Source organism: Ceratotherium simum, chromosome 22, assembly GCF_057802395.1.
Source record: "Ceratotherium simum simum isolate JZ-2026a chromosome 22, ASM5780239v1, whole genome shotgun sequence".
NCBI lineage: Eukaryota > Metazoa > Chordata > Mammalia > Perissodactyla > Rhinocerotidae > Ceratotherium > Ceratotherium simum.
This window is the reverse complement of record NC_141921.1, coordinates 46713680-46729882: the sequence shown is the minus strand read 5'-3', so window position 1 is coordinate 46729882 and position 16203 is coordinate 46713680. Positions and strand designations below refer to the sequence as shown.

The following is a 16203-nucleotide window of genomic DNA, read 5'->3' as shown; positions in this document are numbered from 1 at the left end:
GGTTAAGTGCACGTGCTCCACTGCGGCGGCCTGGGGTTCGCTGGTTCAGATCCTGGGCACGGACCTACCACCGCTCATCAAGCCATGCTGAGGCAATGCCCTACACAGAAGACCTATGACTCTACAACTATGATACACAACTATGTACTAGGGCTTTGGGGAGAAAAAAAAGAAAAAAGAGGAAGACTGGCAACAGATGTTAGCACAGGGCCAATCGTCCTCAAAAAATAATAAATAAATAAACCCTTTAAAATGAATCCTCATATTACAGTATTTCCTCTGTCCATTTGGAAAAAAAGCTACAAAACAAACCTTAAAAAAAAAAGAATGTCCTTGATGAAGCTGTGAAAACTCAATTTTATTACATCTCGACCCTTGAGTGTATGCACTTTCAGTATTCTGTGGTGAAACACGAAACACACATAAACACCTGCTACAAAATGCACGACAATGGTCACTCTGGTGAGCCTGGTGTGACCATCTGGGCTGTGAGCTGAACCAGCTGCCCTTCCATTCGACAACACCCTTCTTACTAAAAAGAATGGCTGAGAGACAAACCATAGTTATTCGGACTTGTACTCAGCCAATATTTTCTCCAACATGAACGAAATGAGCCTGTCACTTCAAGGAAATACAGTAATAAAAATCGAGCTTTTGGGCAAAAATTAGAATTGGGGAAATCTGTATTCTCCACCATGAGTGAGCCTGACAGCTTCATACTCCTTAACGACTTTTTTGATGAGACGGGTAGTAATGGCAGCAAAAGTGATCTTTTGCAATTGTATGATTACACGTGTCAACATGTGGAAGATGTGCATAACTCACAACCAGAATTTTCCAAGTGAACAATGCATAATGATACAAAATCCTGCATGAGTAAAAGATCCACCCAAAATGCAAGACAGACCAAAAGATTTTAACGTCGTAACAGAGTATGAAAAGTTCACTGGCAGGGTGTCAAACTCAACATCTCACTTGTGTCATCTGCAGATGGGACTAGTGTTAAGGATCTTGAGGGGAGGAGAGTATCCTGGATTACCCAGGTGGGCCTGATGTAGCCACAAGGGTCCTTCAAGAGAGGGGCAGGAGGGGTCAGAGAAAAGGCCAGGTAACCAAGGACGCAGAGATGTGAAGATGGAAGAAGGGGACATGAGCCAAGGAAGAAGCAGGTGGCCTCTAGAAGCTGGAAAAGGCAAGGGAACGGGTTCTCCCCTGGAGCCTCCAGAGGAACCAGCCCCACCCACACCTTGAAGCCAGCCTGCTGAGACTGACTTCAGACTTCTGGCTTCCAGAACCAGAAGTGAATAAACTTGTGTTGTTTTAAGTCACCCAGTTTGTGGTAATTTGTTACAGAAGCCACAGGAACTCATACAGATGTCCACAACCTGTAAGCAGAAGAGGCCTGACCAACACCCAGCCGGAGAGCTACCGGCCCAGGAGAGCTTCTGGGCGCCTCCCAGGGGTCCAGCCCCTGGGCCCAGGTGGCCCCTGTGCTTCCCCTGGTCATGGCACTTGCCACCTGTCCCATACTGATCTACTCACTGGCCAATTGCTCACAGAGGGGAGTCTATTTCCCCATGTCCTTACTACCTGTGGCTCACCATCAGAACTCAATAAATATTCACAAAATCAAATGGAAGTTTCAGTAAGTTGAGTCCCAAGCATTTTTTTCAGGGAAATGTTGTTTTCCTATTGATTTTCATTATAAAATTGGGACATTTATTCATACAAAGCGAGTGCCATAACAGACTGAGATGGCATCTCTACAAAGGAAGTCCTCCCTGCCTCGGGAGCAGTGGCAACGCCTGCACCGAGATGTCCCCTGGAAGGAGCCGTGCCCACCGTGCATTCTGCCCCGGGCGGCATTTCCCCAGCCCCAGGACTGCGCCTCCTTTGTGGGTCGCTCCAGACTTGGCTCACTTGCCCGATTCCTGCCCCAGTACCTCCTTCTCCTTCCCTGGGTGACTGCAGGACTCAATACCACACTTGGCCAGTAGAGGGTGCTGAAGGACATTCACGTTCCAGTCCACCCCACCAGGGTAACACATCAACGGGGGGAGCCCCTGCTGCGCCAGTAGGACACACACTGGGAAGAAAGGATCTATTCTGAAACGTACCGCCATGCAAAATCAAAGCACTGATCTGGGCGGGTGAAGGCAGCAAAGGTCCAAGTCGGCAATGGAGGAAGAGGTGACACCTGAGGCGGGCTCCAGGGGTGGGAGCCCCCAGGCGCTGTGACACAGAGCTCTTCCCTTCCCCCCGGCCCTCCCTCCTCTCCACCTCCACTCTGCCCTTGCCTCAGTGCCTCCCAGACACCACAGCCTCTCTTCCCCTCTGGGCACAGGCACACACTCCTGGATAATTCCCACTCCTCTGTCCTTCAGGAGTCAGATCAAATGCCACCTCCTCAGGGTAAGCACCCCCATCCCCCACCAGTTGCTCCCCATGTGGGATCCTGTCACAGAAGAGTCACCACACCCCATCGGGCACGCGGTTGCGGTTACTGTCCTCCTGCGAGACTGTGAGCTCCATGAGGTCAGGACTAAGTCCTCAATGGAAATCTTTTCAATGATTAAGTAAATCAGTAAATTATGCTGTGCAGGAATTAAGAATGCTGTGGAGGAAGGGCAGATTGGGGCTAGATGAACAAAAGAGAAAATTGGGAGGGTTCCATGCTTTGAGCCCAAGAAAAGAGTACAATGGACTGACTCTCCAGGGGGAAAAACACGAAGAAAATCTACCAGCTTTTATTGAGCCCCTGTTGTGAACCAGGCACTCACATTTTCATATTTATTATTCCAACTACTCTGTAAGGTAAGTACCATTATTATCCTCATCTTAAGATGAGGGAAGTGAGACTCAGAGAGGGTAAGCGGCCAGTCCAAAGTCACACAGGCAGTCGCGACTCCCTCAAAGCCACTACAACCACACCTGCCCCCATGTCCCACCAAGGCCAGGAGAAGCCAAGGGAGAGGAGGCCCCAGAGGGTCAAGTGAGAGCCCTGGCCAAGGACCCGGCTAATCCTCGCTCTCCTCTCTGCCTTGCAGAAAGTCTCTTGCCCTCCCTGTGCCTGTTTCCCATCTACAAAATGAGGGGGCAGTGAAGTCTCCTTGAGGTCTTTGCTGCTGCAGACCCAGTCAACAAACATTCACCAAGCACCTGCTCTGTGCCCCAATGCACAATGGTGAAGAAGACTGGCAAACGCTGTCTTCAAGAATCTAAGAATCCAGTGGGGAGAAAGACAAGGGGGAGACGGTGAGCAGCACGGAGGCAACAAGCCAAATCCATGTTATTCCTCGGGCGAAACAGGGCAGAGCTGGGAAGAGTGGGGACCAGGGGGCTGAAGAGGTGAGCTGGGCTGAAGCCTCACAAACGAGGGTTGGCCAGGGGAAGGGAGGGGCAGGAGCCCAGAGGACTGTCAGGCACAGGGAAGCTTCTCCCAGAAGTGAACAAGATCTGGAATGCCTGAGACCCAAAGGCTCTGGGGAGCTGTTTCAGGAGTAAGTGGAAGTCTAATTAAGCTCTACCTGGAATTCCCTTATTCAAGGAATATTCTGCGTACCTACCACGTGCCAGGCCCTGGAAAACCTTTGAATACAGCGGACAAGCTCCTTGCCCTCATGGAATGTATCTGGAGGGAGGCAGAATGACCGGATACAAATTAGCACACAAAAACACACGGTTGTGACCCACAAAAACAAAACGACAGAGAGGAGTGGAGGGTGCGGTGAGCTGTGATGGAGACCTGGGTTAGAACCCAGCCCACTATCTGCAGTCATCTAAAATACTCCTTTTCCAACTACACAAGTGTGAAGTTAGACTTCTTGGTGACTTCAGCAAAAACGACACACCGCCATAGGCACTGAAGAGATGTGCAAAGGTGGGACCTCTGAGTCTGAAGGCGCGGGCAGGAGAGCAAGCATTCAGGCCGCAGGAAGGGCCCAGGTGGCGAGCTTGGAGCCAGTCAGCAGGCTGGGCAGCAGAGGGTGAAGGCAGGAGCCGCTCCAGGGGCGGCCTGAGCCCCGCTCCAAGCAGCGGGGCAGAGCCTCCTGTGAGGGTCGGGGAGTCTCAAGATCTCCACTGGGCAGCAGCGCTGGGATGAGCGAGCAGCGGACAGACACACAGCCGGGGACAGACACACAGCCCGGGGCAGGCACCCAGCAGGGGTCCCCTGCAAGGATAGCGGGGACGCCGCGTCAGGGAAAGCCAACGCCAGGGTTTCGGCAAAGCCCAAGCCGTCCACACCGCGCTCTCCTTAAGCTGGGGGGCTGCAGAGGGGCGCAGGGTCAAGGGGCAGAGGGCGGAGGTTGGGCCCCCAGGAGTCCCCGACGCCCAACGGAACCCGGCGGCCCGGGCCGCACCAACTGCCAGGACGGGGGTGCGGGTGCGACTGAGGCGGGCACAGGCCCGCGCCCCGCCCGGCCGCCGCGCCCCGCCGGCACCGGGTCCCCGCGGAGAGAGGCACGGAGCATGCCTACCCCGGGCCGAGGCCCCTGTCGGCTCCGCGGCCCCCCGCTCCTCGAGGCCGCGGCCAGCCTCCCCCGCGGCGCCGCCAACATGGTATCGCCCGCCGCGGGCAGCGTTACCTAGGAGACGCGCCCGGGCGACGAAGCCCACGCTTTCGAGGAAGTGCCCCCACGACGGACCCAGAGCCCCGGCGACTGGCCGGGGCCCGCGGGAGCCCCAGGCCTCTCGATTCGAGGACCGGCCGAGAGGCGCCCGTCCGCTGCCACCCACGGGAGGAGCCTCGGAAGGCTGCGCGCCGCGCGCTCGGGCCGAGAACCCGCCCCGCGTCATTGTCGTCGGCAGGGCCGGGGACCAATCAGAGCCCAAGTCGAGGGGCTCCGCTCCAGCAGCTCCAGCCAATCGGCGCGGCGGCGGGCCCGTCCTGATTTGCATGGCCGGCGATCCCTCACCCAAGAGGAATGTGACTGGCGTGAATACCAGCCAATGAGAACCTGCAAGAGGCGTGGCCCCGGGCGTCCCACGAGGTGAAGATGCAGCGGGCGGAACCTGGCCGAGCGAGCGCGATTCGGGGGCGCTAAAGTCGCAGGGGCCGGGCGGGAAGGAAGATCCGGAGCGGGACACGGGATCCGGAGCTGGAGCCCCCAGGTGAGTGCAGCGGGAGACCCCCGCGGGCTGCGCTGCCTGCGGCCGTGCGCCAGAAGAGCGGCGGCGGGCACCCGCGAGGCCCGCGCTGATTCTCCACCTCCTCTTCCCCAGCGCGTCCCCGCGCCCGCCTCCGTTCTCACCTCCTCTCCAGCCGGCTCACCTCCTTCTCCATCGTCTCCCTTCCCCCATCTCGCCCTCCCTAACCTGCCCTATCTGCCATCCCGCCCGACCTTTCAGCTCCCATCCCTGCCCCAAACTTCATCCCTCCCCTGGTCCCGTATGCGTCGCTTCCCCATCTCTGCCCCCTCCCGGTGCAGCCTCGCCTCCCCCTGCCCCCAACCCGCTCCCCATCCCCTCTCCCGACCTCTGCGCAGCCCCATGGAGCGCTCCGGGTGCTGGTCCTCCCCATCTTTTCTCCTGCAGGCTCATCCTGCCTCTCTTTCTTGGTCCCTATCCCCATCCTCCCACCCGTTCTGCTCCTAGTCCCTCCGATCTCTCCCCGTGGGCACTCTCTCCACCTTGCCCTGCTCCGCAGGACCTTGGTACTACTCCCTTCCCGCACCAGTTCCTCTGGCTACCTACACCCCTACCTGCCCATACCCCATCTTCAGCTTCTCTTCGCTCCCCACTTCCCTACCTGCTGCTGCTCCCGCAGGACGCAGAGACCCAGCAGCTGCACCGCTCCTTGCTGCAGTAGCAGCAGCCAGTGTACCTGCCCACCTTCCCACCCTCCCACCCAGGCACACCCTGGCTCTGCTCCTCCTGGCATTTGTCCTGGGGGCTCCTCTGGGGGCTATGCTTTGCCTAGAGTTTCCAGGTGGGAAGCCCCTTGGCACCCTTTCCTGCCTTCCTCCCTGGCCACCATCTCCCTCCCCACCCCACCCCCACTTTCCTGCTCAGCCTCACTTTGTGATTCAGCATTTTTGGGGTTGGTAACTTTCTTTTCTTCCTGGCGTGACAGGGACCTGGCTGTGGGGCTGAAGGCAGGGGGTCTTGACCCTGTGGTTAGCGAGGCCACCTTAGGAAACAGACCTGAGCTGCCCGGTGGGCACAGGGGTGGGGATCAGGGGACCCGCCAGTGGGGGCTGCCTTTTCCTCCCTCTCATTCGTCTGTCCTGTATTGAACCACATCCAAGGGGAGATGACATAAGTAATAGCTTTTGGGGAAATGAGCTATTAGCATTTATGGAAATGAATACATCCACATCCGAAGAGCAAGAACACCAAGTTCAGGCCACAGCTGTCTCACTGTCTGTTGTTTCAGGATTTTTTCTTTCTCTGCAATTTATCCTCCCCCTCAAAAACACCAGCTCCCTTCCAGTGCCAAGAGCAAGCTCCCACTCTGCTAATGTAGCCGCATTCAGTGTTGCAGGATTTGGGGACGTGTGCATGGAGAGTCTCAACTACCCTCCTGATTCTTGCTTGGCAAACGCGTCCACCTGCAAAGCCCAGGCTCATGTGCAGTTCCTGGGCTCCTGCCCCTGTGCTCCCGCAGTGTGGTGCCCAAGAGGGCACTGGCTCCCCAGCTCCCATCCGTCGGGAACTCTCACCAAGTCCACACCCTGCCTCGATGGCACTGACAGTGTTTGGGCTGCAGCATATTCCTCCCTCCAGAGCAGCCTGCTTCAGGCTTCCTGTACAAAACCGAGGTTCAGGGGGCTGGCCCGGGTGCGTAGTGGTTAGGTTTGTGCACTCTGCTTCCATGGCCTGGGGTTTGCTGGTTCGGATCCGGGGCGCGGACCTACGCACCGCTTCTCAAGCCATGCTGTGATAGGCATCCCACATATAAAGTAGAGGAAGATGGGCATGGATGTTATCCCAGGGCCAATCTTCCTCAGCAAAAAGAGGAGGATTGGCAGCAGATGTTAGCTCAGGTCAAATCTTCCTCACCAAAAAACAAAAACAAACAAACAAAAAAAAACGAGGTCCTGTTCCTTGTGTCTCTGCTCTGCCAGTCGACAGACACCGTGGGCACTGGTCAGCGCCCAGGGACTGAGCCAGGCCATGGCGGGGAAGGAGGGTCATGAAAAGTGTGAAACCTGGGTCTTGTGCTCCAAACCCTTTGGATGTGGATGTGGAGCCTGGATGGGAAAGAAGTGGGTACAAAAGTGATTGCACACAGGAGGTGTGCCAAGACAGCACAACACTTCTTGCCTAATGAGGGTCTCTGGCCGTGGGCACTGGGGTCAGAGGGGCAGCGAGCCCTGTGGGTGGGGCAGCTGGAGAGGCTTCACATCGTAGGGCTGCTTTCTTTCCTTTCCTTTGTCAGTGATCTTCTAAACCCCCAAATGATTCATCTTCTAAACCCCAAGTGATTCAGGAGGAAGTGCGTGGCACTGAGTCTCGATTTGGCAGTTTCCTGTAGGGGCTGGAGGGAGGGACCTCCTCTAGACTTTCCTATGTCAGTGCCGGGCTCCTGGCAACTGGGCAGCACAGCGTGTGGTGAAGGAAGGCCTCCTCTGCTGTTAGAACCCTGGGGAACATGTTTCGTTTCCAGGGACTCCGGCCGGAAGTAGCGTGTGTCTAGTCCTTGACTAAATTCTCAGTGACCTTCATGTCACCAAAGGTCCCAAAGCCAGAGCAGTTCCCAGGAGGCCCTGAATAACGGAGCACAGTGGCAGCTGTCGGTAGCATTCAGGAGGGACCGTCTGTGAAGGCATCCAGGGCCCAAGACCCCACTCCTGCCTCCGTCCCCTCTCTCAGCACCTAGGAGGTTCTGCCTCATAGAGGCAAAGCACCCTAGAGCTGCGAGTGTCGTGGCCACCTTTCGCCTCAGAGGAGTAAATGGAAGCCCAGAGGTGGAGACTTCAAGGTCACTCAGAGGCAGGGGCAGAGCCAGGGTAGACCCCTCACTTCCCACCAATTTGAGCGCAGGTCACTTTTTTGGCTCTCCCAGTTGGAGGAAGACAACACCCCATAGATGTGCCCGACCACCAGCTTTGGTCGCCCTTTGGGAAGGCCGCTTTGGTGCTGTTGGTGACCTGCGTGGAGGAAACCATGCCCTGGGGTGTGTCTGAGTCACTGGGGAGTGTTGGGAGTAGGAGGTGCCACCAACCACAGAGAATTCTCGGTGATGCCATCCTGCCCAGCCTGGCAGGCCCCCAGAGGGAGGCTGCTGTGGTTCCAAAGATGTCGTCAAAGGGATGGCAAGTAGTTAGAGGGGAGGCCGGGGCCCAGCGGCTGGGTGAGATGAAAGGAGAGAAGAGGCTCTGCCCACATTGGAGCTGCGCTTTCGACCTGGCTACGCTCTGGGTCCATGTAAATAACCCTTTGAGGTCGGCTGGTTAGCCTGGATGGGGAAACTGAGGCACGAAGTGGTGGTGAGACTGACCCGGCCTCCCATCTCGTGAGGGAACTTTGATTCTGTTCCTGCTCTGCCAGGACCCTGAGGCCAGTGCCCCCTCCTGGTCCCACCAACCTCCGGCAAATGCCTTACCCCCCACGGGTGGGTCTCCTGAGACTCACAGGAGGGTCAAGGTTCAATCCCAGCTCCCGAGGGACATGGAAACCTGCCCTTTTCATGAATGGGAAGCCTGGCATGCTGAGTCCTCCTTTCACTGCGTGCCCCCCTTTCTTTGGGGCGACTCTGTGAAGAGATGTGGTCCTTGGCTCAGCCAATGCTGAGGAGAAAAAGGGAATCAGGCCTCCAGGGAGAGAGCAAGCACTGGGCAGGGTGGGAATGTCACCCACCTGCTCATCCTGTCACTGTGGGCGTGGCTCGAGGCTTTCCCTTAGGCCTGGCCTTGGCAGGACAAGAGTCTCCCTGCTGGGTCTTATCCTTTGCCACATCCCGTCGGGCTCAGCTGAGGGCCAGCCTTCCCTACCCTGTATACTGTGGATTTGGCTATTGTGGGCCCAGCCGCCCCCCAGCTTAAGGTGCCCTGTGCCCTCACACCCGGCTTTCTAACCCATCCCTGCAGGATGGGGTCTCAGAGGCCACTCTCTGCTCCAGCGAATGACCACATGGTTAACCCCTGGAGTGTGTGCCGTGCCTGCATGCAGGGTTGTGTGTCCCTCCTCGCAGAGCCAACCCCCTCCAACTCCTGTCTTGCCTGCATCCCTGGCACCCGCCTTCCTTGAACTTCCTCCTTGCAGAGAGCTGTCTTCTCTCTCACTCCAGCGCACAGACACTTGCAGAACTGACTGTCTGAATGCCATGCAGGGTACACATAAAATAGGACTGGGAAAGGGAAAGAGCGAGAGGGGACGGGGACCAGCTCCCTCGGCTTCACGCCGTAGCGCAGACCCAGCTAAGAGGGTTTTCCCCACCGTGATCTTGAGCCCCGTTAGGGGTTTTCCCCACTAACTCGATCTTGATCTTGAGCCCTGGCTGCTGAATGGTTGAGATTCCTCACCTGACTCAACGGCTGAAAGCCCAGCGTATGTTTCTCCTTCTCATACCTGCACCAGGTCCCGTTCCTCATTGGGCTGCTTTCCCCAGTAAGTGAGTGACTTCTTGGGTCCCATAGACAGGCGGGTCTTGTCCACAGGACCCTCAGTCACCAGTCCTGGCCCGTTCTCGCGCTCTCAGCCACTTGGCTCCATTCTTGGGTCTCCTTTTTTCTGGATTGGTGAAATAAGGCGATGTGAGGAGTGCTTAGTACACTGCAGGCACTCGGTGATGTCAGCTACCCTCCTCTACTTCCAGTCACAGACTGAGCCCAAACCCTTGCCTAGAGCCCAGGTGGCTCTCAGGACAGCTCGAGCAGAGTGACTCAGGTGCCCTTCTGAGTCACTTCATGAGCCCGGTTGGGGCTTCTTAGAAGGGGCCGTCTGCTCCTAGGGAACAGCCTGCGAGAGCCCAGCCAACTGCTTTTGTGGAGGGTGGTGGGGGAGGAGGACCTATTGCCATCAGTCTGCAAAGAAGAGCCTCCCTGTGATGGGGGGACACACCTCGCGCTGACACACCTCGCGCTGTCCTCCCTTACCTCAGCCTCCCGCAGGGCCAGTCGAGCCTGCCAGGCGCCCGTCTGCTCACCTGCCCGCCTGTCTAGCGGCCCATGGGCACTGAGGGGCTGCAGAGTCACACTCTGAGCACACCCACCTACCCCCCTTCACCACGACATGTTTTCACGTTCCACCCCTCAGCAGCTTTATGATCTTTCAGAGTGAACTGTGACTCTGATGTCCACAAGCTGTCAACTGCCACCCATGGCAGAAGGATCTAGAATTCTGCCTGGGAGCCTTGCCATCCTGAACCCTCTGTGGTGGCAGGGCCTCTCTGGAAACTATGCCCTTCCCACCCCTTCTAGATAGAGAAGGGTCAGAAATAACTAGAATGTATGGACAAGGAGATTCTGATGAATCCATGCATTAAAAAATAAATTAGAATTTAAACATTGTTTAAAGCCTACAAATACCGATGGTGAGTAAAGGCCTTTGCAGCAGACATCTGAAGGGCCAACAGTGAGCAAGACCCACCCACCTCTACCTCTAGGGGCCGGGAGCCAGACAAGGGATGCAGTAACCACACGCCAGGAATGGGCAGAGAAGTCTCTGCTGATGGAGGAGAGATGGGGGGTGACATTTGACCCAGACCTTGAAAGAAGGCCAGGTTGTGATAGCAAAGCTGGGAAAGGACCGTCTGGGAGAGGGACCTGCACGGGCAAGGCCCTAGAGGGAGGACCAGACAGTTGCTGAGACCCAGGAGGAGGACAGGCGGGATGTAGATATAGGAGTTGGTGAGGGTGGGCAGGAACAGGTGTCTGGGGGACCAGACTTCAGACCCTTGGGGGCTTTGGAGCAGGGCAGTGATGTGTCTGCACAGAGATGGAGGAAGCGGAACATGTCCATGGCACAGGGCGAGACCTGGCGGGCGATAGCAGGGGACACAGCGTGCGTGTCCTGAGAGCAGAGACCGTTGTCTGTTTTGTTTGCTGTAGCCCCAGCATCTCGCACAGAGTGGGACGCCATAAATGTGTCTTGAGCAGTGAATAGAACAAATAGAAAGGAGGGCATCAAGGCCAATCTGCTGGGGAGCTGGACAGCGACAGATTGTGGGAGGTAAGAGGAGAGTTCAGGACCCCCGCCTTTCTGGCTGGGTCCACACGGGCTGAGCTGGGAAGCACCATGCTGAGCCTGCTTCGTTGGGTCCAAGGTCCGTGCCTCGGCCAGTTGTGCCTATAGGCGTTGAGAGGATAGGCCTGGGTTCAAATGAGAGGTGATTCCCAGCCGCCCCCAAGTCACAGCCCTGACAGCAGACTAGGGTCACCCAGGAGCTAGTACCAAGAATGAAAGGGACAGAAGACAGAACCAGGGAACAGCCATGAGTGCAGGATTCGAGAGGGAAGATGAAGGTCAAGACAGACAGGAGAAACCCTGGATCATCCCAGAGCCCGGGAGGAGAGGGAAATAGAGGATGGGGGGCTGGTGTCCACTGCATCAGGTGGGCCCCCTCTGCGGGGGCCAGTCTCTGCTGAGAGGGGAGACAAAGCCGGGCTCCCAGGAGTGGCGAGGCAGTGGAGCCACCCTCCCAGTAACAGGTGCATGGGCCGTGTCTTTGCCCTGTTCTGTGTCAGCTCCTCACTGTCCACAGGCAAGTAGCTGCCATTGTCCCCATTTACTGGTGCAGAAACAGGCGCTGGAAGGTAAGGTGACTGTCCTCAGGTCACAGAGTCTAAGGAGGAGCCAGGATCTGAACCCGGGCTGTTTGGTGCCAAAGCCTGCTCTCTTCACCTCTGCACTCTTATGTCTAAATGGCTCTGGAGCAGTCTGATGGTGAGAGAAAGGATGGCGAGAGAGGAGCTGTGCGCTCAGGGGGTCAGCAGGTTGGAGGGAAGAAAGTCACTTTTCTGGTTAACTGAGTCCATGGGCAGCATCCGCGTGTGTCTGTCCTTCTGTAGACGGTTTCCTTGGTTCGTGATTCTGTTTCCTGCCCTAATGGGGCCATTTCTGGGGATACCTGTGTACTACAGGGTCAGGGCTCATCCTTCCAGCTTTGCTATGGCTCTGCATATAGTGTGGCTGCAGAGAGTGTAAGAATGGGGGGCTTCACCAGCCCCAGATGTGCCAAGCAGTCCTGAGCCATGGGGCACACACCAGGACTGCAGGGAGTGGTACCTGAAAACAGCCCCCAGGAGTCCTGGTGCAGCTCAGGAAGCCCTACTTTTCAAGCCACTGGTCCCGGGATTCCGAGGCTGCACTTTGAGAAACACTTCCCAACTCTTTCAGTTTATGGGTGAACTTCCCACTTCCACTTCATAAAGCGGCACACAAGGAAACATGCTTTGATGGTTGGAAGCTCTTATGGGAAGGGCTTCACTGGGCTTTCTTCAATTATCTGGACTATATGAAGCCCACATTCTACCAGAATGACCTGCTACGCTTTTGCCAGCTTTGAATCTCAAGTCATGCTTTGTTCCTGACGTGTGTGGTGAGGTGCTGTTGTGTGCAGTGTCCCAGCCCCTTGGAGTGAGAGTTGGTGGGGATGCTGACTGTCCGGTGTGGTGTGGAGGAAGCGAGAGCTCTGCAGAGGAGCAGCCCTGTCACTTGGGACTCATCCTGTGGTGTCTCCTCCCCCGTCTCAGCAGCTTCCTCCCTGCTCCCCCCAATGGCTCTCCCAACACCCCCCGGGGGTATTGCCTTTCCCTCTCAATGAGGAGAAGGTATTTTTAGTCAGGCAGGCCAGGAGGAGTTCAGGTGTCAGGGACAGGAGGCCTGGAGCCATCTCTGTCTCTTTGCTCCTGTGAAGGACACACAATGCCCAGAACAGGAATTGCAAATCCCAATGAAAATCACCACCTTTCCGCAGGGACATAGGTGCACTTTGACTTCCCAGGAGCAGCGGACACCTCCCGGTTTGCACCTGCCCGCTGAAAAGGGAGCTGGGGTGTCTGGGGACACCAGCTGCCCTGGCCAGGACACCACAGAGGCACCGGGGCCACTGCCTCCCCGTGCTTTCTCTTCATCCTGAAAGACGGGTTTGGGGAAGCCCCTGAGGGCACGAGGGGCAGCTCCTGCTCCTGTGAGATGTGGACCTACCGTCCTAACAAAAGGACCTGGTCACATGAGACACGTTGGCCGTCCTGGGCCCAGTGTTGCGAGTCGAGGGACTGCAGATGCAGGCAGGGGACACCGCGCTCCCGACCCTGGCTTTGTGCAAGTGAGCCCTGTGCTCGGATGTCACTCATTCCTTCACTGACCCAAGAAGCAGGGGTGCAGACAAGGATGCTGACCTCAGGGCCCAGGGGAGGAGATGTAGTGTCCAGCGCACAGAGGTGCCACTCAGGCCACAGCAGAAGTGTCTGCAAGCCCAGCGGGCACGACTGGGCAGCCTCCATCCTACGTGGTCAGGAAAGGAGGAGGCGAAGCTGGAGCCGGGCCTGAAACCAGGTGGGGCTGCATTGGACGTCAGAGGGAGAAAGGACAGGGCGACCTTCTGGGCTGGGAGAGCCGCATACGAAAGGTCCAGAGGCAGCATGGGGTGTTAGGGGGACTGCAAGGAGAGGGGCACTAGGCTGGGCAAGGAAGGATCTGGGGGGCTCCTCATCTTTAGAAGATGCCTCCTGCCTCCTCTGGGGGACTGAGCTGGGTCGTCCATCCAGCATGGAGGGAGGGAAGCTGACCAGGTCCCAGGGGGCCCCCAGCCCTGTCTTGAGCCCATGGTTCCCTCAGGGAGCCCTGAGTTGCTGCAGTGGCCATGATTGCCACCGCCCGCCCCCCAAACACACACACATGGAGCCTGTATGCCCAGCTGGGCCCTGGCTCCCTGAGTCATCCGTGGCTGGAAGGTTCTGGCAAAGCCCACCAGGGTGCCATGGGGAGGAATGCAGAGGAGAGGATTTCTCCCACCCTCCCACAGCCCGGTAACTGTGGCAACCATGGGGAACTACTGGAGGTGCCCCGCCACCTGCTGGGCTGTATGGGTGCCAAGGGCCTGGCTGGGCCAGGCACCCATGTGGGTCACTGGGTAGCAGCCTGTGTGAGCGGCAGGGGCGGCAGGTGCAGCCTGGGCACTCACCCAGCACTCTGCAAGCAAAGGGGTCATGCACCAGGAGACCCTTCCTCCAGCCCCTCGAGGGGACAAGAGAGCACCAGTCTCAGGCTCACGCTGAATCCCTGGTCTCTAAAGCAGCCCTGGAGCAGGTGGGCACTTGAACCACTGTGGGGCTTTCTTTCATTCAGCATTGTGGGGCTGGGTCCTCCTCCAGCCAGGAGGCCTCAGGAAGGCCTCTTCAGCCTCATCACTGTTTGACGCTATGTAGTCCAGCCTCCTCTTTTTAGGGAGAGGGAAACTGAGGCTCAGGGAGGAATCATACATGTTGGCAGGGCGGGGTCACCGTGCGGCTCTCACTGTTTGCCTGTATTCGCCCCCCGAGCCCCCTAGCAGCACCCTGAAGATCAGTCCTCACTGCACAGTGGTCATTGCTACCAACATCCAGCCCTTTTTAGACGTTGTGCCTCGTGAGTGCAGGGCGTGTCTGTCCCATCACAGTGTACCCCTGGTTCAGCCATCAGGCAGGCACATGGCAGGAGCATGTTCTCAGCAACCGTCAGAAACGATGGGCTTTTCTGGACGGCAGATCCGGGTAGGAAATGGCACATGTGGGGCCATCTACCCAGTCGGAGCCGCCTTCTGCAGAGCTGGGAAGGGGTGTGGGACCCTGGAACCCACACTGGGTGGCTGCCGCCTGACTCGGGATGATCAGAGAACTGAACACCCTGGGCAGAAACCAGAGCTGGTGCCAAATCCTCCCTGTTCTGTGCACCAGACCCACCTTCCCAGGGGTCCACCCTTTTGTGGGGGTGCTCCTGCATCCCCCAACCTAGGCCTCCCCCTTTCCTAGCCAGACAACCTGTGGGGGGTCCTTTGGGGAGGCCCTCATTTCTCCATACATTTTGGTGAATTTTGTCCGTGCAAGGGGCAGGACCCCCATGAAAAGCAAAGGGTGTCACCCCCCCATCAGGACAGAGGTGTGCTTGCCTGACCCAGGCTGACTTCACAGACTCCAGAGTGCCCACAGTCCTTTGAGGCCAGCCCACTGCAAGTGTCCGACGGCTGACCTCGCCCCCAGCTCCCTCGGGGCATTGATGTCCAGGGCTCAACGCTATGGAGAGAGGTAAATGCCACAATGCCAATGAGTCCACAAGTTCTCGTGGGGCTTGACTCAGGGAATGAAGTCATACCACTGGCCCTGGCGCTGCCCTCGGCCAGCACTGCTATCTCCCTCCCCTCCTGAGTTCCCACTCATCTCCCCTCAGAACCTCTGGAGGCCCCGCTGGAGGAGCTGACGTGTAGTGCACCCGTCCCTCATGAGCTTTGGGTCCTAAAGCTGAAGCTGTGGGCTCACCGGGGCAAGGAAAGGCTATCCCCACCACAGGCTCCATGATTTCATCTCCCTCAAGCTGGCCACCCCACTGACAAACCCTCTCCAAAGTGTCTTACCCACCCAGGGCACAATCCTGCCACACCCTGACCAACAGACAATGCCCCAGGGAGGGCAGAGCAGCCCTGGCCTCTGGGGCCTGGCGCCTGGCCACAAATGGCAGCAGGGGACGCAGCCCGCAGCTGAGACGAAGCCAGGTGCCGAGGCAGCTGTGGTCCCGGGGCTGGCATTGTGGGCTGATGGCCACAGGCTCCCAGCTCCTGGCATCTGGAAGGATGGGCTCCATCCTGCAGCCCCTCAGCCTCTCCAGACAGGCTGCACGTCTAGTGCCCAGCAGCCAGGATGCTGCTCATGTTTTTACGACAGAGCCACTTAATTATTGGGAGATAATTCCTTCTAACTGCAGAAACCGTCCCAGGGCATCCAGATTGAGTGGTCCCAGGGGTAAGGCTGGACAGCTGAAAGCCTTTGCCCCACTGCAGGAAGGAGTGGGCACTTCACTTGATGCTGGAAGATGATGATCGTGGTCGTGGTCATGGTCATGATGGTGACGACCATGATGATAATGATGGTGATGACGATGGTCATGATGGTGATGAAGGTCACCATGATGACAGAGGTAGTGGTGATGATGATGATTGTGGTGATGATGACGATGTGATGACGACAGTGATGATGGTGATGATGATGATGATCTCTGTCACTGTCATTATTTGTATCAGCAGCTGCCATTTGTTGTGGATGTGCTTTTTGTCAGGCCCCTGCG

At 57.3% G+C, this 16203-nt stretch overlaps 2 protein-coding genes across 19 annotated transcripts in view; one reads left to right on the top strand and one right to left on the bottom strand.

Annotated features, from left to right (window-relative positions):
• The window catches only part of NPHP4 (nephrocystin 4), a 133481-nt gene extending 128745 nt beyond the window's left edge, over nt 1-4736 (bottom strand). For 11 of the 17 annotated variants that reach the window (XR_015555876.1, XR_015555875.1, XM_087446916.1 and 8 more), the window contains exon 1: nt 3563-3920. Coding sequence is in view for 9 of the 17 variants with exons in the window: in XM_087446916.1 (XP_087303042.1) it covers nt 3563-3779 (217 nt within the window). In the remaining 8 variants the exon portion in view is untranslated. Of the gene's footprint in view, nt 1-3562; nt 4069-4586 lie in introns of those variants that run through there. The other 6 variants (XM_087446931.1, XM_087446923.1, XM_087446929.1 and 3 more) reach the window with 6 other exon arrangements.
• A 255-nt stretch (nt 4737-4991) lies between these two features.
• Nucleotides 4992-16203, top strand: part of KCNAB2 (potassium voltage-gated channel subfamily A regulatory beta subunit 2) — a 92091-nt gene continuing 80879 nt past the window's right edge. For both annotated transcript variants that reach the window (XM_087446914.1, XM_004425521.3), the window contains exon 1: nt 4992-5112. The gene's annotated coding sequence lies outside the window, so the exon portion shown is untranslated. The remainder of the gene's footprint in view (nt 5113-16203) is intronic.